The 24,636-nt window shown below is 45.6% G+C and overlaps 1 protein-coding gene across 4 annotated transcripts in view; it reads left to right on the top strand.

The window, feature by feature from the left end:
- The window catches only part of LOC121290967 (amyloid-beta A4 protein-like), a 186,801-nt gene that overhangs the window by 35,769 nt on the left and 126,396 nt on the right, over positions 1–24,636 (top strand). For all 4 annotated transcript variants that reach the window (XM_041212048.1, XM_041212047.1, XM_041212046.1 and 1 more), the window contains exon 2: positions 3,793–3,963. In XM_041212048.1, coding sequence (XP_041067982.1) covers positions 3,793–3,963 — 171 coding nt within the window. The remainder of the gene's footprint in view (positions 1–3,792; positions 3,964–24,636) is intronic.

The raw sequence follows: 24,636 nt of genomic DNA, 5'->3' as shown, positions 1-24,636 counted from the left end.
AGTGCATTTACGTTATTACTACAGGTCTTTAGGGAAACCATCTGTCCAGCATAGAAACAATCAGAATTACCAGAGTTATCAAATTCAAAGCAATTTTTTTCAACCTTGAATTGTGCATCTATTCTAGTTTATGAAAATTTGATACCGGACAGAATTCTTCCTTTTTTTAAGGAGGTATCTAATCTAGTGAATAAGAAATATCTCTGGATGATATTGCTATGTTCTATGAACTTTCAGGAGGCATGCAACAACGTTCAACACAAAAGAACAAAAATGTGAGAAGGATTTGGAGGCAATGTATTGGCTTGGATAAGAAATTGACTAGAGAACAGAGAAGGGATAATGGTAAATGCTCCTATTGGTAGAATGTGACAAGTGGTGTTTCCCAAGAATCTGTACTGTGGCCTCGGTTTATCACTATATTTATAACTGACTTGGATAAAGCAAGAGAGCCATTGGCATAAAGTACAAAGGCAAGGAAGTAAATATGAACACTGGTTTCTCATAAAGCTTTTCCACACCCTCCAAAGCCTTCACAACATTCCTATCACGCGGTGGCTTACAATTTGACCCAACATTTAGTTGAAGCCAAATCAGTGTTTATGAAGGTTTATATTTACTTCCTTGCCTTTGTACTTTACGCCTATGGGTTCTCTTGCTTTATCCAAGTCATTTACAAATATAGTGAAAAACTGAGGTTACAGTACAGATTCTTGCAAGACAGCACTGGTCACATTCTGCCAATTCTGATTTTCAGAAGGCTTTCGATAAGGTCCCACGCAGGAGGTTAGTAAGCAAAATTAGAACACATGGGATTGGGGATGATATGCTGACATGAATTAAGGATTGGTTAAAAACAGAGTGGGAATAAATGGGTTCATCTCAGGTTGACAGGCTGAGACTAGTGGGGTCCAACAAGGATCAGTGCTTGGGCTTCAGCTATTCACAATCTTTTTCAATAATTTGGATGTGGGAACCAAATGTAATTTTTCCAAGTTCGCTGATGGAGCAAAACTAGGTGGAAACATGCGTCATGAGGAGGATGCAAAGAGGCTTCAAGGGGATTTAGACGGGCTAAGTGAGTGGGCAAGAACATGGCAAATGGAATATCATGTGTAAAAAATGTGAAGTTAACCACTTAGGTAGGAAAAACAGAAATGCACAATGGAGAGAGATTGGGAAGTGGTGATGTCCAAAAGGATCTGAGTGTTCTTGTTCATAAGTCACTGAAAGTTAACATGCAGTGCAGCAAGCAATTAGGAAGGCAAATGGTATGTTGGCCTTTAGCACAAGACGAGTTGAGTACAAGAGTAAAGATGTTTTTCTGCAGTTGATTAGAGCCCTGGTGAAACTGCACCTGGAACATTGTGTGCAGATTTGGTCTCCTTACCTAAGGAAGGATATACTTGCCATAGAGGGAGTGCAACGAAGGTTCACCAGAACGATCCCTGGTATGGCGGGATTTCCCTACGAGGACAGATCGAAGAGACTGGACCCGTATTCTCTAGAGTTTAGAAAAATGAGGTGTGATCTCATTGAAGCATACAAACTTCTTACAGGGCTCAACAGGGTAGATGTAGGGAGGATGTTTCCTGGTTGGTCTAGAACCAGGGGACACGGTCTCAGAATAAGAAGCAGTAGGACTGAGAGGTGGAAGAACTTCTTCACTCAGAAGATGGTGAATCTTTGGAATTCTCTATGCCAGAGGGCTGTGGAGCCTCTCTGCATCCTCCTCATGATGCACGTTTCCACCTGAGTATGTTTAAGAGAGAGATTGGTAGATTTCCAGACATTAAAGACATCAAGGAAAATGGGGATAGTACAGGAAAATGGGGCTGAGTTAGAAGATCAGTCTAGGCTTATTCTTGCTCCCATGTTCCTCATAGGAACAGTTACCATTATCTCTTTTCTGCCTCCTACCCAGTTTCCTAACCAAGCCAATATATTGCCTCCAAATCCTTCTGACATTTTTGTTGACAGGCTCGTGTTGAACCTTGTCAAATGCCTTCTGCAAGTTCATAGGAATAACATCCAGAGATATTCCTCCAACTGCCAGGTTTGTTACCTCCTTAAAAAAGAATTCTGCCTGGTATCAGATTTTCATAATCTAAGGTAGGTATGTAATTCAAGATTGAAAAGACAAGCTTTAAATCTGATAAGCCTGGTAATTCTGGCTGTTTCTGTGCTGGACATGTGGTTCCCTAAAACCTGCAGTAAAAATGCAAATACACTTCAGTTCCTTACCTACCCTAAGGCACCTTGTGCTAGAATAAGGTTCTGCCTTCGATGTTATCTCATTTATTTTAAAGATGGAGCAGAAGTTATTTGGAAGGAAAAAACTATTGTGAAACTTGACCAGCACTTCCTTGCCTTGAAAGATAACGCTGCATGCCAGCACAAAACTAGTGAATGGCCAAAAGTGCTTTCATTTTCATGATGCTGTTTTTGGGAGAGCCAATGCCTGTATGCTTTTATGCTCACTGGGCACCAGTCTCCTCCATTTGCTGGCCTCCACTTTTACAGAGAACCCAGAGATAAGGAATGTACTCAATCAGCTTCAAATACACCCATGTTTTCACAGGTGAACCAAGCAGTTGCAATATGTCATGCTTACATTAGGATGTGCAGTTGACGAAGGAAGTCCCTCGTATCCATAGACCTGTAGTTTAAAACAACAAATTTTCCCCAAGATAGTTGAAGGATATCCAAATTGAATGTGGTCATATAGCCTGGTGTGTACCATCTCACATTGATGAGTTTGCAGCTTTGTATTTACATGACTGAGTATTTCTTCTGTCTTCGGTTTTGAGCCAAAGGAAATCAGTTTATAGTAACTTACTGGATGTTTTTGAAATTGATTTCAAGTTCATCATACTTCTGTACCAGTTGGGCCACCGCTGTCATTATATCCTAACACCCCAGTCTGGATAGCTTCCTGGAATATAGGGCTTTCTGTGTCATTCAGACAGTAAAAGCGCAATGCTGGACTGCAGTAGTTCAAGAAGTTGGCCCACCACAACCTTCTTGAGGGCAATAAGGGATGTGCCACAAATGCAGCCTAGCTCTCAATGCGTTCACCCCCATAAACCATTAATAAAAAAAGGTGCTGTAGTCACATGTTTTGATTTCAGATATTGATTAAATATTTTGTTAGGAAATCTGCTCACTATTGTAGCTGACTGTCACATTACCTTTCCTCACATGGATGACCTGAAGTGGAGGAAGGAGATGTGTTCTGATTTTATTCTACATGCAGTTCAGTTTAGAGAGATGCAGTTTATCAATTTGCTTTCCTCATTTCAAAATAAAATCTTTTGAAGCAAGATTCAACTTTCAAGATCTTCAACAAAGACACTTTATGTAGTTTTAGGAACTTGCCTATAGCTTGTTCAATGGGATATGGTGCCACCTTGCACGAGTCCTACAGCAAACCTTCATTAATGTTTGTTAGTTTTTCAAGATTTTTTTTTACATCATCTTAGATTCAGTCAGCACTCCTGGGTGCTAAGGAACTTAAATGTTTTTCTAACTGGGGCACTCGCCATTTTCTAGCAACCGTTTCAATTCAATTTTTTAAAAATTATATTAGGTTGCATTGTAAAATGACAATGCTGTTGCCTCTGTTACAAGCTGCATCTTTGCTTTGTAATATATGTTTGTGGGCAGGACCTAGATATCACATTTGGTGATTTTTGTTTAAGAAAAAGCATGTGTCTTTTTATACCACTTATAAAAATCCTTTGATGCAAGTGTTTGTGCTTTGTTAGTAATCGAGGTCATTCTGTTTACCAGGTGCCAACTGATGGAGGTACTGGATTGTTGGCAGCAGAACCCCAAATCGCGATGTTTTGCGGCAAATTAAACATGCACATGAATGTACAGAGTGGCAAGTGGGTGTCCGATCCTTCTGGAACAAAAAGCTGCTTTGGAACTAAAGAAGGAATCCTGCAGTACTGTCAAGAGGTATGTACGCAGTTGGAATTTTTTTTTTTGTTTGTCTTGGTTGCATATCGTTAGATGTAAAGATCTTCTTGTGGCATGAAGACTTTCCTAAGATAAAAGCAAAAAAAAACTGCGGATGCTGGAAATCCAAAACAAAAATAAAAATACCTGGAAAAACTCAGCAGGTCTGACAGCATTTGCGAAGAGGAACACAGTTAACGTTTCGAGTCCGTATGACTCTTCAACAGAACTAAGGAAAAATAGAAAAGAGGTGAAATATAAGCTGGTTTAAGTGGGGGTGGGACAGGTAGAGCTGGATAGAGAGCCAGTGATAGGTAGAGATAGCCAAAAGATGTCATAGACAAAAGGACAAAGAGGTGTTGAAGGTGGTGATCTTATCAAGGAATATGTTAATAGGTGACATTAAGGGTAGAAAGCAGGACGAGCAAGGTACAGATAGCCCTAGTGGGGGTGGGGTTGGGGGGAAGGGATCAAAATAGGCTAAAAGGTAGAGATAAAACAGTGGATGGAAATACATTTAAAAATAATGGAAATAGATAGGAAAAGAAAAATCTAGATAAATTATTGAAAAAAAGAGGGATTGGAAAGGGGGTGGAGATGGAGGAGGAGAGAGTTCATGATCTAAAATTGTTGAACAGTCCGGAAGGCTGTAAAGTGCCTAGTCGGAAGATGAGGTGCTGTTCTTCCAGTTTGCATTGAGCTTCACTGGAACAATGCAGCAGGCCAAGGACGGACATGTTGGCATGAGAGCAGGGTGAAGTGTTGAAATGGCAAGCGACAGGGAGGTCTGGGTCATGCTTGCGGACAGACCAAAGGTGTTCCACAAAGCGGTCACCCAGTCTGTGTTTGGTCTCTCCAATGTAGAGGAAACCTCATCTTCTGACTAGGCACTTGACAGCCTTCCAGACTGAATATTGAGTTCAACAATTTTAGATCACGAACTCTCTCCTCCGTCCCCACCCCCTTTCCGATCCCCCTTTTTTCCAATAATTTATATAGATTTTTCTTTTCCAACCTATTTCCATTATTTTTAAATGTATTTCCATCCATTGTTTTATCTCTACCTTTTAGCCTATTTCGATCTCTTCCCCCCAACCCCACCCCCACTAGGGCTATCTGTACCTTGCTCGTCCTGCTTTCTACCCTTAATGTCACCTATTATCACATTCCTTAGATAATATCACCACCTCTTTGTCCTTTTGTCTGTGACATTTTTTGGCTATCTCCACCTATCACTGGCCCTCTATTCAGCTCTACCTGTCTCCTCCTCCCCCCCCCCCCGCCTTAAACCAGCTTATATTTCACCTCTTTTCTATTTTTCCTTAGTTCTGTTGGAGTCATACAGACTCGAAACGTTAACTGTGTTGCTCTCAGCAGATGCTGTCAGACCTGCTGAGTTTTTCCAAATATTTTTACTTTTGTTATGAAGGCTTTCCTGACTGGCTAATCAGATGCTTAGATTCATTATGAAGATAGGATGTGCTAGGGAAGTTGTGAAATTATACATTAGGAGTGTAATGTTTTGTTTTGGTAAATGTTTATGGTATTTGGGACCAAATGAATAGAAGTTATACAGAAATGAAGGAAAGGAATTGTATGCCACACTGGTTGGTATCTTTTCATTCTATTTGAGGATATAGATATCATTGGTCAGGGCAGCATTTTATTAGCCACCTCCAATTGGCCTTTAGAAAGCGGTAGTTGGCCTCTTCTTGAATGCTGCATTGCATGTGGCGAGGATACTCCCAAAATGCTGTTAGGTATGGAGTTTTGGGATTTTGATCCAGTAACTGAAAGAATGGCAATGTGTTTCTAAATTGGGATGATTTGTGACTTGGAGGAGATGGTTGTCACCATGCACCTGCTGACCTTTTCCTATGTGGTAGAGATCCTGGGTTTGGAGATGCTGTCAAAGAAGCCTTGGTGATTTGCTGCAGTGCATCTTGTAGATAGTGACTACAAAGTGTACTGTAAATGAGTGGTGGAGTGGGTGGATGTTTGAGCTGATAATAGGCTGCTAATAAAGCAGCCTACTTTGTCTCCCGCTCTTGTTGCGTGCGGAAACAATCCCTGACTGCCTCAACGTATTTGTTTTTGTTTCCTTACTCCTCCCTTAAGGTTTGTACTCATCTACCTGTTGTAACTCTTTCGAGTACGAACACGTGTATGGTACTGGGTTTGTAAGATCAAGATCAAGAGTTCAAATCTCACAATGGCAAACTATGTAACTTCATCCGAAACAGATGGAAACAGGTTTGTACTCAAAAGAGTTACGAACACGTTTCCATCTGTTCCTATTCAGATGAAGTTACATTGTTTCATAGTTTGCCATTGTGAGATTTGAACTCTTGATAATCTTTTAAATGAAAACAATTAAACCAAATCAACAAAATTGGGATAAATCAGGCACAGCCCCTAATTCAGGTCAGCTGTAAAACCAAGGACAAAAATTTAAAGGAACCTTACAAACCTTAAATCAAAATGTGATTAAAGGGGTCAACAAAACACCCCAGTCCCCGCGGTGCCCACCGAGCACGGAAGGCCTCGAGCGTGTCAGCAGACACCACGTGCTCCCTCTCCAGGGACATCTGGCAGCGAACGTAGCCGCGGAAGAGGGACAAACAATCGGGCGGGACTCCCCCGTCGATCGCCCGCTGCCTGGACCTGTTAATGGCCAACTTGGCCAGGCCCAGGAGCAGGTTCACGAGGAGGTCCTCCTCCTTCCCGACCCCCTTCTGCACCGGGTGCCCATAGATCAGGAGCGTGGGGCTGAAGTGCAAACAAAACATCAATAAAAGGTTTTTCAAATAACTAAAAAGGGAGTGCAGCCTACAACACCCTGTGCATACATGGTCCACGGACTCCACAAGACCGCAAAAAGGGCACGTGTCCTGAGAGTTCGTGAACCTATGCATCCTCTTATTATACGGGACTGCTGCATGCAACACCCTCCAACCCAGGTCCCCGATAGAAAGGGGGAGGACACCTCCGTAGAGGGCCTCCCATCGGGGGCCTCCGCCGCCGGACGGCAACAAGGCACGCCAGGGCGTGTCCGGGCGACGGACAAGGGTGAGAAAATGGAAGGTGTGCAGCAGCAGTCCATACAAGAAGCCCCTCTTTGCCGTGCCAAAAGGCACGGAGGGCATGTCCCCGAGGCGGCTCATATTGCGGGGCACCAGCACCCGAGGGAGGGTTCGGGGCTTGGGGCCAATGTGGAATTCTGTCCGAACAGGGGAACGTTCAGACGGAAGACCACCGCGCACCTGGGCCACCTCAAGACCCAAAATAACGTCGGGTCCGAGCACGACCGTTCTCAGGTCTTGGATGGCATCGGCTGCGACCTGGACACTCACAGATGCACGATGCGCCAACTCCTGCGGGAGCATCCAGCCCAGTCCTCCGCCTCCCAGCACGTCCCCGATCCTGGTCACCCCTGCGGCCACAGCCGCCCTCTCCGCCAACCATTGAAAAGGACAGAGGGGCGGATTCCTGAGCAGCGGCTCTCTGACGATAGCCGCTACTCCTGACGGGGGAGAGCTGCGTTGCGAGGCAACCACTTTCCAGACTTTGATCAGGTCCTGGTAAAAGACGGGCAATGCCTGCAAGGAGCCACCGAGGCCCATCTGTTCTATAAACAGGAGCTGCACGTCATAATTCAGGCCGTGCACCTGACGGAAAAAATACGTCGTCAGGGCACACCATCTAGGAGGAGGCTCGACGTAGAGGTATCGCTGCAGGGTCTGAAGGTGGAAAGTCGCCACCTGTGTGCGTAGGCACACTAGCGCCTGACCACCCTCCCTAAGCGGGAGACTCAGAACCTCAGCAGCGACCCAGTGCAATCTTTTGTCCCAGAAGAAGTTGACTAACAATTCCTGGATTCTTGTGACAAAGTCCGGGGGAGGGGTCAAAGTGACCAGTCTATACCACAAAATGGCGGCGATCAGCTGGTTTATGACCAGAACTCGACCCCGGTAAGATAGCACTCGGAGCAGTCCTGTCCAGCGCCGCAGGCGAGCGGTGACTTTCGTCTCCAGTTCCTGCCAGTTTGCCGGCCAGGATTCCTCAGCAGGGCAGAGATGGACCCCCAGGTTGAGGATGCTGGTCCTGCTCCAGGTGAAAGGCCTGAGCTCCTCGGATAGGGGATCTATTTGCCACTGACCGACCAGGAGTCCAGAACATTTCTCCCAGTTGATCCTGGCAGAAGAAGCGGCAGAGTAGACCTCCTGGCACTCGCGCATCCTCCGCAGGTCAGCCGGGTCACTAAACATAAGGAGCGTGTCATCGGCATAAGCCGAAAGGACCACCCCGATGCCCAGCCCACGCAGAACCAATCCCGACAACCTCCTCCGCAAGAGGCGCAGGAAAGGCTCCACCCAAATAGAATACAACTGGCCAGACAGGGGGCAGCCCTGACGTACCCCTCTCCCAAAGTGAAGGGGCGCCGTCAGGGACCCGTTAACTTGCACTAGACACTCCGCGGTAGTGTACAGAAGTCGGATCCGGGCGACAAAGTGCGTCCCAAACCCGAACGCTCGCAGAGTTCCGAGTAAGTATCTGTGATCCACCCTGTCGAACGCCTTCTCCTGATCGAGAGACAGGAAGGCGCTCGACAGACCAGCCCTCGGAATTGTGGATGATGTCCCGGACCAGATGGATGTTATCATAAATAGTTCGGTCCGGGACGGTGTAGGACTGGTCAGGGTGGATCATGTGGTCCAGCACGGTGCCGAGCCGAGAAGACATGGCTCGGGCGAAGATTTTGTAGTCCGTGCTGAGGAGGGAGACCGGGCGCCAGTTTTTCAGAAGGCGGAGATCCCCCTTCTTCGGCAGCAGGGCAATCACGGCCCTGCGCCACGAAAGGGGCATCTCCCCGATAGCAATGCTCTCCCCCAGGACCCCCGCAAAGTCGCTCCCCAAGATGTCCCAGAACGCCCTGAAGAACTCCACGGTCAGCCCGTCTAGTCCCGGGGTTTTGCCCCTAGAAAGACCGTCGAGTGTGCCGGTCAGCTCCCCCAGACTTATAGGGGAGTCGAGCTTTCCGGCGCACTCCGGGCCGACCTGCGGCAGGTCCTCCCACAAAACTCTGCAAGCTTCCTCACTGGACGGATCCGGAGAGAACAGGGCAGTGTAGTAATCTCGGGCGATGGCCCTGATGCCCTCCGGGTCCGAGACAAGGGATCCATCGTCGGCCAGCAGCGTAAGGAGCTGCTTACGGACCCCGTGCCTTTTTTCCAGCGAGTAGAAGAAGGGGGAGCCGCGGTCCATCTCCTTAAGGAAACAGATCCGCGACCTCATGAACGCGCCCCGAGACCCGACCAGTTGCAGGTCCCGCAGCGCGCCCTTCTTCTCATCGTACACCGACCGCAGGGCCGGGTCCGCGTCGGGCTGACGGAGACGTGCCTCCAGGTCGAGCACCTCCTTCTCCAACTCCTCGACCTTGGATTTGCGTCTCTTTGTCGACCCCTTCGCGTACTCTTGACAGAAAACTCGGACGTGAGTCTTTCCCACGTCCCACCATAGCCTCAAGGAGGGGAAGCCTCCCCGCTTCCTTCTCCAGCCGGCCCAGAAGCGACGAAACGAGTCCAGGAACCGCTGGTCTTCCAACAACAGGTTATTAAAATGCCTGTACGCGGACCCCGTCCGAGCGCAGAACGAAGTGAGCTCCGCCCACACCAGACGGTGGTCCGTGCACAGAACCTGCTGTATAGAAGCAGCCAGATCGCAGGACACGTACGCCTTTGAAACGTAAAGGCGGTCGAGTCTGGACGCTCCGACTCCAGGTGACACAAAGGTAAACACGCTGGAGTCAGGATGGAGATTTCGCCAGACGTCCACTAAGTTGAAGGACCTGACCAGGTCCCGCAACTTACTCACACCTCGCGTGCAGTGCGGGGTACCGTGACGGTCCCAGACCCCGAGGGTGCAATTGAAATCCCCCCAGAGGACGACGCACTCGCCAGTGTCGATGGAGCCGAGATGAGTGGACACTTCTTCAAAGAAGCTCGCTTGCTGCTGCGTGCCCAGGGGACCGTACACGTTCACAAAGTGAAGCACCCCCCCCGACGCACAGTCAGGTGCAGCAACTGGCCTGGCACCGGCTCCTTGACCCCCAAGATCTCCAGCAGAAAATGCGGGGCCAACAAGATAGCCACCCCACCCGAATTGGAGGCTAGGTGACTCATGTAGACCCCCCCTCGCCACTCCAGGAGCCACGTGGCTTCGTCTCCCGGAACGGTATGGGTTTCTTGCAGGAAGCACAACGCATACTTCCCGTCCCTGAGGACCGAGAAGTTCTGGAACCTGCGCTGTGTGCCCCTGCTGCCGCGGATGTTGAGGCTGGCTATAGTCGTCTTCATTGTCAAAGGTACATCAAACCTTCACCGTAAGTAATAAAAAAAGAAGAGGACTTTTTAGTCCTTCCTCTCCTTCAGGAGCCCAGCGAGAAATGTTTGGACCCTCCGCCGCGCGTTCCTATCCAACTCGGGAGACTTGAGAGCCTCGCGAGTGGACCAGAACACCAGCGGAAACGAATGCCACCGGTCCAAGGCCAACTGAACCCTGTCTCGGCGACCGCGGTGCCCCGACAAAAAGTCCTGGAGTTCCCTTGGGGGGATGAGGGGGGAGTCAGTGCAGGGCACCAGGGGATCCATCGCCTCGCTTGACAGCGACTCTGCGTAATCCCCAACGCTCACCATCGACACCCCGTCCTCCTCCAGGTCGTCGCCTCCAGCTTCCGACCCCTCCCCCGCATTGAGTACGGGGGCTGATTCGGAGCTGCCAGCTGGCTCTATCTGTGCCTCGATCCCACCCCCAGGATCAAGGCCAGAGGAGTCCTCTCTGGTCTCCCCTAAACTTTTTGGGCCAGAGGGCAGCGGCAGTTCTGATGCCCGCTCTCCTCCCGGCACCGGGTCTTCCGGGGAGCTCAGGACAAGCTCCTGACCTAAACATAGGACGCCTGGTGTCAAGGTTTGGGAGGGAGCGGGAATGCCACCCAATGACCCATTTATATTTTTTAAAATTTCAAAGCTGCAGTCCCCCGACGAGCCAGAAGGTACCTCGGGGGTATTAAGTGCACTGGAGTCGGACACCACCTCAAGGGAGGTGCCCTCAGTGACCCCAGAGGGGCCCTGTTCAGGGGACTGCAGCAGACTGGTAGGGGGAACAGTGGTAGGGGTAGGGGTTTCGGGTTTCCCCAGAGGGCAGGGCGAGGTTTTACTGGGTGGAGACGCCACCACCTCTTCATCAGGGGAAGGGACACGCTCAACTTCTTCAGTTTGGGCGTCGCCCACTTCCTCCTCCGAAGCGTGACGTCTCTTCCGGGTCAGGCTGGGGGCTAGGGAGACCTCCATTTCCGAGGCCCCCTCCTCCTTGTCCAGCCCTCCCAGACACTCCACCCTCTGGGTTTTCGATGTTTGTTTCCCCGACTCGGGGTCCCGCGTCTTTTCCCCGCCGGCCCTGGGAGCACGCGCAGGGACGACGCCAGGCCCAGCACTCGGCACCTTAGCGCCCACGGACCCGGGAGCACACGCGGACACGACGCCGGGGCCGGATGATGTTTTTTCCCCTGAGCCAGTTTTTCCAGGTGTTTGGGGGGTTTGGGGCGTTTCAGGGGCCGCCTCCAATTTTCGGGTCTTCCTCCGCGCCTTCTTACGGCGCAAGGGCTCTCCCCCCGCCTCACCGGCAGCCGAGGTGGCAGCTGCTGCCGGGGTCGCTTCCCCTTGCGGGGAGGGAGATGGAGTGGTGGCGGGAGGAGGAGGGGCGGTGTCAGCCGCGGCAGCTTGGGTGGGGCGCGTGGCCTTGGAGGCGGGGCAGTTCTTTCTTACGTGCCCCGCCTCCTTACAGGCATGGCACCACTCGCCCTCCGTAGTCCAGAAGACCCAATAGGCGGTCCCCTCAAAATTAACCGAGAAGGCCCCCTCCAGGCACTCCTCCCGAGCCAAGCGGACGAAAACTTGGCGCCGGAAGGAATACACGTGGCGGAGGGCCGAGTCTTTGAGGACGAGCGGGACTGGCGCAACCCCCGACCTGACCTCCCCCAGCTTATTAAGGTGGGGGAGGAGGAGCTCACATGGTAAAAAGGGCGGGACATTTGAAATAACAATCCTCTGGGCGGTGGCCTCAAGGGGATCCACCGCCAGAAAAGTCCCGCCCACAGTGAGCCCCTTCTGCAGGGCGAGTTGCACCACCCGCTCGGACCTCAAGAAAAATACGGCCTTTCCATACATTTTTGAGGCAGCTACTATGGCTGAGGGGCCGACAACCCCAGCCATAGCCTTAACACATGCCTCGAGTACAAACACGTTTCCATCTGTTTCCAGATGAAGTTACAGTGTTTCATAGATTTGCCATTGTGAGATTTGAACTCCTGATTTTTGGGTTACAAACCCAGTACCATAACCACTTGGCTATTTAGGCCCTGTGGGATGTTCAAATCCCTCATAATTAGTACATTGATTTTCCACAGCCTTACCTGATTGAACAGCTCCTCATCTGTCTACTTGCTTTGTGCTGGTGACTTATTGCAGTTTCTAATTGACCTTTATTGCCTTGATTGAAGCAATATGGATTGCAATTATGTGCTTTCTGATATTCACCCTTTTTAAGGCAGTGTTGTCATTTTTAATCAATGCACTACTTCCTTGTAGGCCTATTGTGAACATTTAATACCCTCAGCTCGAGCTCTTCGTCATCCTGTGCTGCTGGCCATGTTTTAGGATTCCCAATCACATCAATATTTCCTGCGTACACTTTTAATCATAATCCATTGTTCCTGGCTCTCTTTGCATTTCTATAAAAGCTGTTTAAACTTTTCTTCAATTTTTTTTTATTTGACTGTCACATTATTAATTTGCTTTCTTTATTGTCTGTTTTATTTAATGCTCCTCCTGCTTTGGTAACTTTGAACTAGTTCACTGTCCATTTCATTCTCTTAGCAAGGACAGTGTTACTGTTACCTATGTGGTTTAGGTGAAACCCATTGTGCTCAGATCAGTAATAGATTTTGTTTTTTGAGGGGACTGCTATGGCCAACAGAAGGATTCTGTAGCTGTTGGATATTACTACTGAACATCCGGATTCAAATGCTTAGCTCCACAAATCCTTTAATGTTGATCCATGATGAGCTCCATTTGACTTAATATTCCATTTCAATTGAAGTGCTGTCTCCACCTGTTCCTGGAGTCTACACATGTTTATCTTAGTCTTTGGAGGGAAAGCATCTGAACTCTCAAGGTGTCATTAAATTATTTTCTCAGCCCTGTGCTGAGATCTAGCTAAAGACGTCTAAATACTTGCAGATTACTGCGACTTGTTCAGTGAGCTTTGCCATGTTCTTGGGAATGGAATGGTCATTCAAAATAAAATTACTAACGTTGAGTTTTTATGAACATTAAAACAGCATTCTGCACTGATGTGATTCCTTTCCAAAGGAACTTGAGTCTCAGAATGCAGAAGCTTCAATTGTGGAGGAGTGGAGAGATTTAAGGGTCCAAGTACAGAAGTCAACTACGACTTAATATTTATATAGTGTCTTTAATGTAATAAAATGTCCCAGGGAGCCACATAAGGCGATATTGGGGCAGCTGTCCAAAAGCTAGGTCAAAGGTTTTAAGGAGCATCTTAAAGGAAAGTAAGCAGTGAGGTTTACAGAGGAAATTCCAGAGCTTCGGGCGCAGGCAGCTGAAGGCACTGCCACCATTGATGGAGCAATTAAAGTGAGGGGTGCTCAAAAGGCCAGATTTGGATGACTGAAAATATCTGAGGATTGTGGAGCTGGAGGAGATTAGAGCGAAGCAGGGGTGAGGCCATGGGGAGGTTTGAAAACTAGGATTAGAATTCTAAAAATCAAGGCATTGCTTGACCAGGGGCCATTGTAGGTCAACAAGCACATGGTGATAGATGAACAGGACTTCGGTGCGAGTAAGGACCAGAACAGCAGAAATTTGGATGAACTCAAGTTTACAGAGGGTAGAATGTGGGAGGCCAGCCAGGAGTGAATTGCAGTAATGAAGTCTAGATGTAACAAAGACATGCATGAGGGTTTCAGCAGCAGGTGAGCTGAGGCAGGGCAAAATTGTATGATGTTACAGAGGGGGAAATAGATGGTCTTAGTGTTGGCCTGGATATGTGGTCAGAAGTGATATTGACGCCAAAGTTAAGGACAATCTGGTTTAGCCTTGGACAATTGCCAGCTAGTAGACAAATGGTATAAACTAATTAAAAAGGCTAATGGAATTTTGGCCTTTATCCTGTGGGAGTTGGAATATAAAGAGGTGGAAGTTACGTAGAGAGATCTGGTTAGACTCTGAGTAGTGTTCAGTTCTGGGCACAGTACCTGAGGAAGGATATGTTGGGTTCATGGGTGCAGTGCACATTCACCAGGATGATACCAGGACCGAAAAGGTTAAACTATGAGAACAGGTTACATAGATTAGGCTTGTGTTCCCTTGTGTATAGGAGATTAAGTGGTGAACAAATGGAGGTGTTCAAGATGATTAAAGGAGTTAATGAGGTAGATAGTGAGAAACTATTTCCTCTGGTGACCAAGTCCAGAACCTCAAGATCTAGGCTATTCTGTGATGATGTTAGGAAACAGTTAATTACAAAAAAGGGTAGTGAAAATCTGAAACTCATTCCCCAAAAAAATGGAGGTTGAGGCTCAATTAAAATTTTTAAACTGCTAGTTTTTCTTAGGTAAAAGATGCTTAGAGTTATGGAACCGAGGCAGATAGTTATGGTACAGATCTGACATCTAATTGAATTGCTGAGTAGGTTGAAATAGCTGAATTGCCTACTCCTGTTACTAGGCATGTTGGCAGCACAAAGGGAAAAGACTGAGTAGCAGCCAGATAGGTGGGTTTGGCTTATTTCAGGTTGTGCATACCTTGCATTCAGTATAAAATCAACAGTACAGAGTTTAAAAAGCACAAAGAAACATAAAATTCAATTTGAATTTGCAAACCTGCTTAAGCATGGAATGATTACAGAACCTGAAAGAGGCCATTTGGTCCATTGAGTCCGTGCTGGCTCTCCCCCTTATCCCTGCAAGTTTTTCCCAAGATGGTCAGAGGGGACCAGGCTGGGGTGGGCAGAAATGGTCAGAGGAGAGGCCAAGATATTTATTTAATTAGATCCAAGCAGAAAAAGTAAAAATAAAAAGAGATAATATGAAAGAGTTCTTTTTTTTCCATTAAATTAAAATCTGACACCGATAATTAGAATTAAGTAAAATATTTAAGTTAACCTACCTATAAAATAAAGTGATCTCAACACAAGGGAAGGTGCTGATTGATAACTGCTGAATGTTTATTTAAGTATCAGGTTTGTGTCTCTAAATTTAGTCAATAGTCTGATGAATAGAAGCATGGGCAGAAACCTCATGCCCTGCACAACCACATGCAGAAAGTGTCACCATCCAGAGGAGCTCAAGCTCAGGGTTTGAAGCTTGAGCAGCAACTGGAGTTACTGCAGTTTATTGCAAGGCTGAGCACTACATGGGTAGTGCATTTCTAGAGAAGGTCACCCCACACCTTAAGGGTGTGAATGCAAAGAGGGAATGAGTGATCGTCAGACAGTCAAGGCGAACAGGTAGTGCAGGAGTCCCAAGTGCATCTTGCTGCCCAGCCAGTATTCAGTACGAAAATCTGGTTAGGGTGATCGTTCCCCTGGGGAGTGCAGCTTTGGCGAAGGCACAAAGGATGGCTCAGCTGTGCAGAAGTGTCTGGGAGAATGAAGTTTGGGAAAGAAATAGTGATAGGGGATTCTATAGTTAGGGGAACAGGCAGACTTTTCTGCGGCTACAGATGTGATTCCAGAATAGTAAGTTGCCACACTAGTGCTAGGGTCCAGGATGTCACTGAGTGGCTGCAGTGTACTCGGGGGAGGTGTGAACAGCCATATTGGTATCAACAACAGAGGTAGGAAGAGGGTGAGATCCTGTGGGCAGATTTTAGGGAGCTAGGAAGGAGATTAATAAGTAGACCCTCAATGGTAGTAACCTCTGGATTACCCCAAGTGCCAGTTGCCAAGGAGTATAGAAATTGAAGGATAGTTAAATGAATGTGTGGCTGGAGAAATGGCGTAGGAGGGAAGGCTTTAGATTCCTGGGGCATTGGAACTGGTTCGGTGGGAGGTGGGACCTGTATTGGCCAGATAGATTGCACATCAATAGGGCTGGGACCAACATCTTCCCCAGTTTGTTAGTGCTTTGGGGGAAGGGGCTGTTGGGTGTGCATTCAACTAATTTGCCAAGGAGATGGGAACCATGGTGTAGAAATAGAAAGGAGAAAGAAGGTGGACAAAGGATTGAAGGAGAGAGTACTAAGTAAAAAATGTTAAGGTATTAATAGCTATATAGGTATCTGAAGTGGCAATAACTGATAATCTGGTTTAAAAAAAAAAGGCAGGACTGGGTACTAAATATTCCTGGATGCAAGGTGTTCAGCAAAGCGAGGAGGAGGAGTGGCAATATAACATAAAAGATTCTGGAGAAATTTGGCAGGGTAGACAGAGGTTTACCCTGACTGGGGAATCTAGAACACTGGGTCACATTCTCAGGATAAGGGGCCAATCATTGAGAACTGAGCTGAGAAATTTCTTCACTTGGGTTGTAAACCTTGAGAATCCTCTCCTCCAGAGAGTTTTGGGTGTCCTATTGTTGAGGCTATTCACTGGGCTAGGTTGATTTTTGATCTCACAGAATCAAGGGAAATGCGGAAAAAGCAGGAAATTGAAGTTGAGGCAGAAGATCAGCCAGATTTGTATTGAATGGAGGAGCAGATTCGTGGAGCCATATGGTCTATTCTTATTCCTATTTCTTATATCCTTATAGATTAAGGAGAATATTACAGACCTGGAGAAAGAGGATGTTCTAGAGGGGTCAAGGCCAGAATCTATTTGGTTAGAGCTAAGAAACAGGAGAGGCCCCATTACCACAAGGTGTATTCTATCGGCTACCAACTAGTGGGAAAGATATGGAGGAGCAAATTTGCAGCAAAGTTACAGAGTGATGCAAGAACAATAGAGTAGTGATAATGCGGGACTTGAATTATCTAAATATAATATACTGGGATAGTAACAGTGTAAAGGGCAGAGAGGGATAGTTTTTGAAGTCTGTTCATGAGAATTTTCTTGACCATTATGCTTGCAGCCTAACTCGGAAGGAGGCATTGATAGAAGTCACTGAAATTTACACCATTGCTAGATCTGGTTCTGGGGAATGAGGTGGGTCAAGTGTGACAGTAGAGAGATATTGAGGGAACAGTGATCGTAGAATCACCAAGTTTAGCTTCCCTATGGATAATGGCATGGAACAATCTAGAGTATAAATTCTTAATTGGTGGTAGGCCAATTTAAAGTGTTGAGAACAGACAGAAAAGAAAGTTGAGAGGAGATTTGATCAAGGTGTTCAAAATCATGAGGGATCAAGACAGAATGGATAGAAAGAAACTGTTCGCTTTGGTGGAAGGGTCGAGAACCAGAGGACACAGATTTAAGGTGATTGGTCGAAGAACCAAAGAAATAACTTTTTTAAATGCAGTGAGTGGTTAAGGCCTTGAATGTGCACTGCCTGAATGGTGGAGGCAGATATTCAATGGTGGCTTTTAAAAGGGCAAATAAGCACTTGAAGAGAGTGCTGTAATCCCATTGTCACCTCTGAACCAGTACCATGCTTGTGATCATGAAAATCCTTTGCGACTCAATCTGCCAACAGACTTTTTTAAAAATATGCGTAATCATTTCTTCTAGTGATGAGGAAGCTCTAATGGAGTGTTAATGCTGTACTTTGGCAGGAATACATTGCATGTGATGCCCACCAGGTTATGTTAATTTGTAAATTTGCCAGTAGGTGTACAAACATTGTCTAATTGTTAGAGCACATAGAAGGAGAAGGTTCTAAACTAGCCATTAATGTAAAGTAAAATGTACATCAGTGCCAAAAACAGCACAATTTGCCGCCTTTCCACTCCTCTGCCAGAAGGTTGAAAGGAATGCAATATAACTTGGCCACATGGGTTTGAAAAAAGTGTTTGACGAAGTGATACTTAAAAGACCGATTAACAAAATTAAGGCTTATGGAATAGGAGGATCAGTATCAGCCTGGTTTAAAAAAAAAATTGGCTGAAAGATAGAAAACAGCGAGTCTTAGTAAATGGTTGTTTTTCAGACTGGAGAATGGTAGATAGTCATGCTCCTCAAGGTTCAAAGCTAGCACCAGTGGATTTTTTAAATAAATATTTATGACTTGGGTATTCGAATATAGAGTAAAATCTCAAAATTTGCTGAAAACTGTGGCAGGTAGTGAGGATGTCACCAATCAAATGCTACAAGAAGCAGGCCAGCAGAATGGGCAGACAAGTGACAGATGGAATTTAATACAGAGAAGCATGAAGTGATAGAAATATAGAAAATAGGAACAGGCAGAGGTCATTTGGCTCTTCAAGCCTGCTCGGCCATTCATTATGAACATGGCTGACCCTCTATCTCAACACCATACTTCCGCTCTCTCCCCATACCCCTTGACACCTTTAGTGTCTAGAAGTCTATCTATTTCCTTCTTAAATACATTGTGACTTGGCCTCCATAGCCTTCTAGGATAGAGAATTCTACAGGTTCACCACCCTCTGAGTGAAGAAGTTTCTCGTCATCTCAGTCCTAGATGGTGTAACCCATATCTTCAGACTGACCCCTTGTTCTAGATCCTTCCCCCCAGCCAAAGGAAACATCATTCTTGCATTCAGTCTGTCCATCCTTGTCACAATTTTAAACGTTTCAATGAGATCCCCTTTCATTCTTCTAAACACTAGTGAATACCCTAGGCCTGGTCGACCCAATCTCTCCTCATATGACGATCCTGCCATCTCAGGAATCAGTTTAGTGAACATTCGCTGCACTCCCTCTAGGGTAGATATACCCTTTCTTAGGTAAGGAGACCAAAACTGACTACAATATTCCAGGTGTGGTCTCAGCAAGGCCCTGACCAGCTCCAGTAAGACATCCTTGTTCCTGTACTCAAGCCCTCCTGCAACGAATGCCAACATACCATTTGCCTTTTTGACTGCTTGCTGTACATGTGTGCTTGATTTCAGTGATTGGTGTACAAGGACACCCAGTTCCCTTTGTACATCAACATTTCCCAATTTATCACTATTTAAATAACACTCTGCTATTCTGCTTTTCCTACTGAAGTGGATAACTTCACACGTATCCACGTTATACTACGTCTGCCATGTATTTGCCCACTCACTCAACCTGTCTAAATCACCGTGAAGCCTCTTAACATCCACCTCATCACTCACAATCCCACCAAGTTTTGTGTCGTCAGCAAACTTGGAAATATTACATTCAGTTCCCTGATCCAAATCATTGATATATATTGTGAATAGCTGCAGCCCAAGCACTGATCCCTGTGGTACCCCACTAGTCACCACATGCCATTCTGAAAAAGACCCATTTTTCCCACTCTTTCCTGTTTGCTAACCAATTCTCAATCCATACCAATATATTACCCCCAATCCCTTGTGCTTTAATTTTACACACTAACCTCTTATGTGGGACTTTATCAAAAGCTTTCTGAAAATCCAAATACACCACATCCACTGGTTTTCTTTTATCTATTCTACTAGTTACATCCTCAAAAAAAACTCCAGTAGGTTTGTCAAACATGATTTCTCTTTCATAAATCTATGTTGACTTTGTCTAATTCCGTTGATATTTTCTAAGTGTCCAGTTATCACATCCTTTATAATAGACTCTGGCATTTTCCCCACGACTGATGTTAAACTACCCAGTCTGTAATTAGCTGTTTTCTCCCTCCCTTTTTTAAATAGTGGTGTCACATTTGCCACTCCAATATGCCGGGATGGTTCCAGAATCTACAGAATTTTGGAAGATGACAGCCAACGCATCCACTATTTCCATGGCCATCTTCTATAGTACACTGGGATGTAGATTATCAGGCCCTGGGGATTTATCAGCTTTCGGCCCCATTAATTTCTCCCGTACTATTATTTTAGCAATGCTAATTTCCTTCAATTTGTTCTTCTCATTGGATCCTTGATTCCTGAGCATTTCTGGGAAGTTCTTTGTGCCTTCCACCGTGAAGACAGAACTAAAATAGTTGTTTAATTGCCCTACCATTTCCATGTTCTCCATTATAAATTCTCCCATTTCAGACTCTTAATGGACATACATTTGTCTTCACTAGTCTTTTTCTTTTTACTTATAGAAGGTTTTACATTCCGCTTTTATGTTCCTTGCAAGTTTACTCATACTCTATTTTCCCCCTTTTAATTAATCTCTTGGTCTTCCTTTGCTGAATTCTAAATTGCTCCCAAACCTCAGGCTTGCTACTTTTTCTAAACAACTTTCTATGCCTCCTCTTTGGATCTAATACTATCCTTAATTCCATTTGTTAGCCATGGTTGGGCTGGTTTACCTGTTGTGTTGCATTTTGGCAAAAAGGATCAAGAGTGGCAATATAAACTTAATGACACAGATCTAATATGCAGGTACAGAGAGACCTGGGGGTTCATATGCATAGACCTTTGAAGGTGGTGAGACATATTTAGAGAGTAGTTAGCAAAGCATATTGGATCTTGAGCTTCATAAATAGAGATGTCGAGTACAAAATCAGGGAAGTTTGCTGAACCTTAATATGCAAAGCAGCATAGTAACCTTCAGTATAATTATTAAAGTTCACTCGTTATATATAGATCAACATCAAATAATACATCTTATAAATATGAAAATCTGTGCTCTTAAAAAAACTTTGTAATAATGTCATTTTATGAATTCATGTAGATTTCAACCAAGCTCTCCATATTCGCTGTTACAGAAGACTCTCTGAAGCCTCTCCCCTCCACCACCTTCCACACACCAGCCCCTTTTCCCAAATTGCCCCTCCCCATTCACTCACTCAGGATCCCCTCTCTGAACAAATCCCCTCCCTTGCCAAATCCCCCCTGCCCCACATAGGTACATTCACCAGCTCCTCCCCACTTTCTCCCCACTTTGTGTTTTACTGCTGGTGCCTGTGAAACAGAGTCACTAGCCTGGGCTAAGGATCCTGTACACCAAGCAAACAGGGGTAGAACACAGTAAAGTTTGAAGCCCACACTCACCCTCCTTGCTCAGCTGCGTGATTTCCTGGTCTTTCCTGCACTCACTTAGCTATTAGCTGCACCAGTCGGTGCACAATCATTCGGTTGTCCTTGGCATTCACTCCTAAGGTTAAAGAGCACTTTGGGCCCACTGCTGATGGCAGCAGGCATTCAGTTAGTCCAGAGCTGTCCAGCCATTGCTGCCTCAGAGGGGGAGTTCAGAAACCCAAATGTGACCTCTGAAATCCCATTGGAGGTTGTGACCCACAGTTTGGAAATGCTGCAACGGGGTATTTGGCCATATCAGACATTGGGGCACTATCCATTCTGTTTTCATGCTACATCCACACACAGACATTCTTTCCAACAAGGGATCCCAAAGGCTTATCAAGTTGACACCAAATGATGATTTATTGGTGTGAGAATTTGAACAGCAGACATGCTGTGGGTTTTTTTTTGTTTCACTGTGACCAATGATCTGAGGTATTTCATTTACTCATTGCTGTGCTGGGCAATTTTGGACCTTGACCAGTTTCTGTTTTGTTCTTGGATATTTCAGATATTTGTGTGTTCAATTGGCTAAGTATTCTACATTAATTGCACTTTAACTGCTAATGAACACTTAAACATGCAAAAATATTTAAATTCTATGAATTTTTCTTTTTTTTTTCCCAGATGCTACCAAAGAAATTCTAATCAAAGCTGTTGGTCACAGATTAAACGATTCTCATTGATCTTTCAATAACTAGAGTTTACTGATTGTAAATGATGTTACCCACTTAAGTCTTAGTGGATTTTGATGTGTGTTTTATACTGAAATTGTGGATAGGAAGTGTAGTGTTTAATTATTCTAGCATCAACTTATCAAAATGAATGGAGTTTACAATTGAGTATTACGCTGGATATAGAATGTCCAGGATTTCGCCCACTCTCACAACCAGTAGAAATACAATGATTCAGTTTTTCTTACTGATGTACCTTTAGTTCAAGCCTACAGTGAAGTAAATGGCTCCTGTTAAAGAGAAGATGATGTGGATAGGGAATTACGCTTGTACTCTTGGAGTGATCCTGATTGAAATGTTGCCTTGTATTTCAGAATGTTTGGCTTGATGATTTCATTAATTATTAACTTAATATCAGTGGTGTAAAAGCTTTAATGAAAAAACTGACAGACACCTTTGATCTGAATGGGTTGAAGCTCCCCTATTTAGTCTTTCGTGACCTTGTTATATATGCGGGAAATCTTTTACTAGTAGTGCTGAGAGAGATGTGGTCAAGAAATGCAGAATTCTTGGAAACTTCTCTCTTCGGTTCAAAGTATCTTGAACTCTAAATCAGTGAAAAGGACATGCTTGATTTGTTCTGCATAGGGCTCTGATCCATGACAGTTGCTGGCAAGGGGATGCAAACTCATCCTTGACCTTGAAATGCCATGTATGACATGTGGTTTCAAGTATGCCACCATAATGCCACCTTGCACAAATGCATAGAAGCAAAGGGTGCCAAGCCTTTCAAAACTTTCTTGTTTGGCAGGTATGCTCTTAACTATTCAAATCAGGTTGCTATTAATGAATCGACTGGAAACGAAACAAGACAGTGCAGTGTCCTGATTGCTTGGCGACCTGACAGCTTCTCCTGATTTTTAGCATTGAACCTTTACACATAATGTAGCCCCTTCCATTACTTTTCAGCATCAGTCAGATTGTTGAGCAGTCAGATTGACTAGTGCAGTGATTTATCGTTACAACCTTGAGAACCCTAAGAACCCCTTGTGGTGCCCTGGAGGATTTATATGCCAGTTTTGAACATTCTGCACTTGTATTGTCATATGAAAAAATCAATGATGATCTTGAACCATCTAGCTGTTTTTTTTTTGGTGGGGCGTGGTTTTACATTCATGGAACGTGCATGAATAATTTGTTGCCAATCCCTAATTGCCCTTGAGAGGATGGTGATGAGCTGACTCCATGAACTGCTGCAGTCCATGTGGTATAGGTTAGAAAGAGTTCTAGAATTTTGACCCAGCGACAATGTAGTTCCAAGTCAGGGTGGTGAGTGGCTTGGAGTGGAACTTGTAGGTGGTGGTGTTCCCATGTACCTGTTGCCTTTGCGCATCTAGCTGGTAGAGGTTATGGGTTTCGAAGGTGCTGTCAAAGGAGGTTTGGCAAGTTGCTGCAGTGCATCTTGTAGATAGTATACACTACTGCCTCTCTTTACCAGTGGTGGGTGCTGATTAAATTGGCTGCTTTGTCCTGGATTGTGTTGAGCTTCTTGAGTGTTGTTGGAGCTACACTCATCCAGGCAAGTGGAGAGGATTCGATCAAGATCCTGACTTACATCCTGTAGATTGGACAGGTTTTGGGAAGTCAGGAAGTGGGTTGCTTTCTGCAGAATTCCCAGCCTCTGATCTACTCTTGTAGCCACAGTTCTTAAATGACTGGTCCAATTAAGGTTTTGGTCAATAGTAATCTCCTCCCACCCACCACCCCCCTCTTCCCCCTCCATTTCGAGTCCATATGCCCCTAATGTTCAATGGCATTACCATCACTGAATCACCCACTATCAACATCCTAAGGGTTACCATTAACCAGAAACTGAACTGGACTAGCCATATAAATACTATGGCTACAAGAGCAGGTCAGGGGCTAGGAATTGTGTGACGTGTAACTCACCTCCTGACTCCTCAAAGCCCATCCACTATCTACAAGACACAAGCCAGGAGTGTGAAGGAATACTCCCCAAGTGCCTGGATGAGTGCAACTCCTACAACACTGAAGAAGCTTGACACCATCCAGCACAAAGCAGCCTGCTTGATTGGCACCACATCCACAACCATTCACTACCTCCACCTCTGATGCACAATAGCAGCAGTGTATACCATCTACAAGATGTACTGCAGGAATTCACCAAGTCTCCTTCGACAGCACCTTCCAAACCCACAACCACTACCATCTAGAAGGACAAGGGCAGCAAATAGATGGGAACACCACAACCTGGAAGTTCCCCTCCAAGTCACTCACCATCCTGACATGGAAATACATCGCCGTTCCTTCACTGTCACTGGGTTTAAATCCTGGAACTCCCTTCCTAACAACACTGTGGATGTACCTACACCACACGCACTGCAGCAATTCAAAAAGGCAGCTCACCACTGCCTTCTCAAGGGCAACTAGGGATGGGCAATAAATGCTGGCCCGGCCAGTGACGCCAACATGCCATGAATGAATAAAAAAAATACAGACTCGAAACGTTAACTGTTTCTCTTGCACAGATGCTGTCAGACCTGCTAAGTATTTTCCAGCATTTTCTGATTTTATTTCAGATTTCCAGCATCCACAGTATTTTGCTTTTATCTCTCATGTTGGAATTGGCCATTGCCCTTGTGTGGCACAAATGTTTTCTTTTCTTATTTTTTGAGCAAGAGGAGTGGAGAACGTGAGAACTTGATAAAGGTAAGGTGAGCCTGTCGAAATATTTGCAGGTCGGGATGTGAATTTGAAATCTGATCCATTGGCTGGTGGGGAGCCAGTATAGATCAACACGAATAGATGGTATCGCCCTCCCAATTGTTAAT

This window comes from Carcharodon carcharias, chromosome 18, assembly GCF_017639515.1.
Source record: "Carcharodon carcharias isolate sCarCar2 chromosome 18, sCarCar2.pri, whole genome shotgun sequence".
Classification (NCBI taxonomy): domain Eukaryota; kingdom Metazoa; phylum Chordata; class Chondrichthyes; order Lamniformes; family Lamnidae; genus Carcharodon; species Carcharodon carcharias.
The sequence above is the reverse complement of the archived record's forward strand: the minus strand, read 5'-3'. Positions and strand labels throughout refer to the sequence as shown.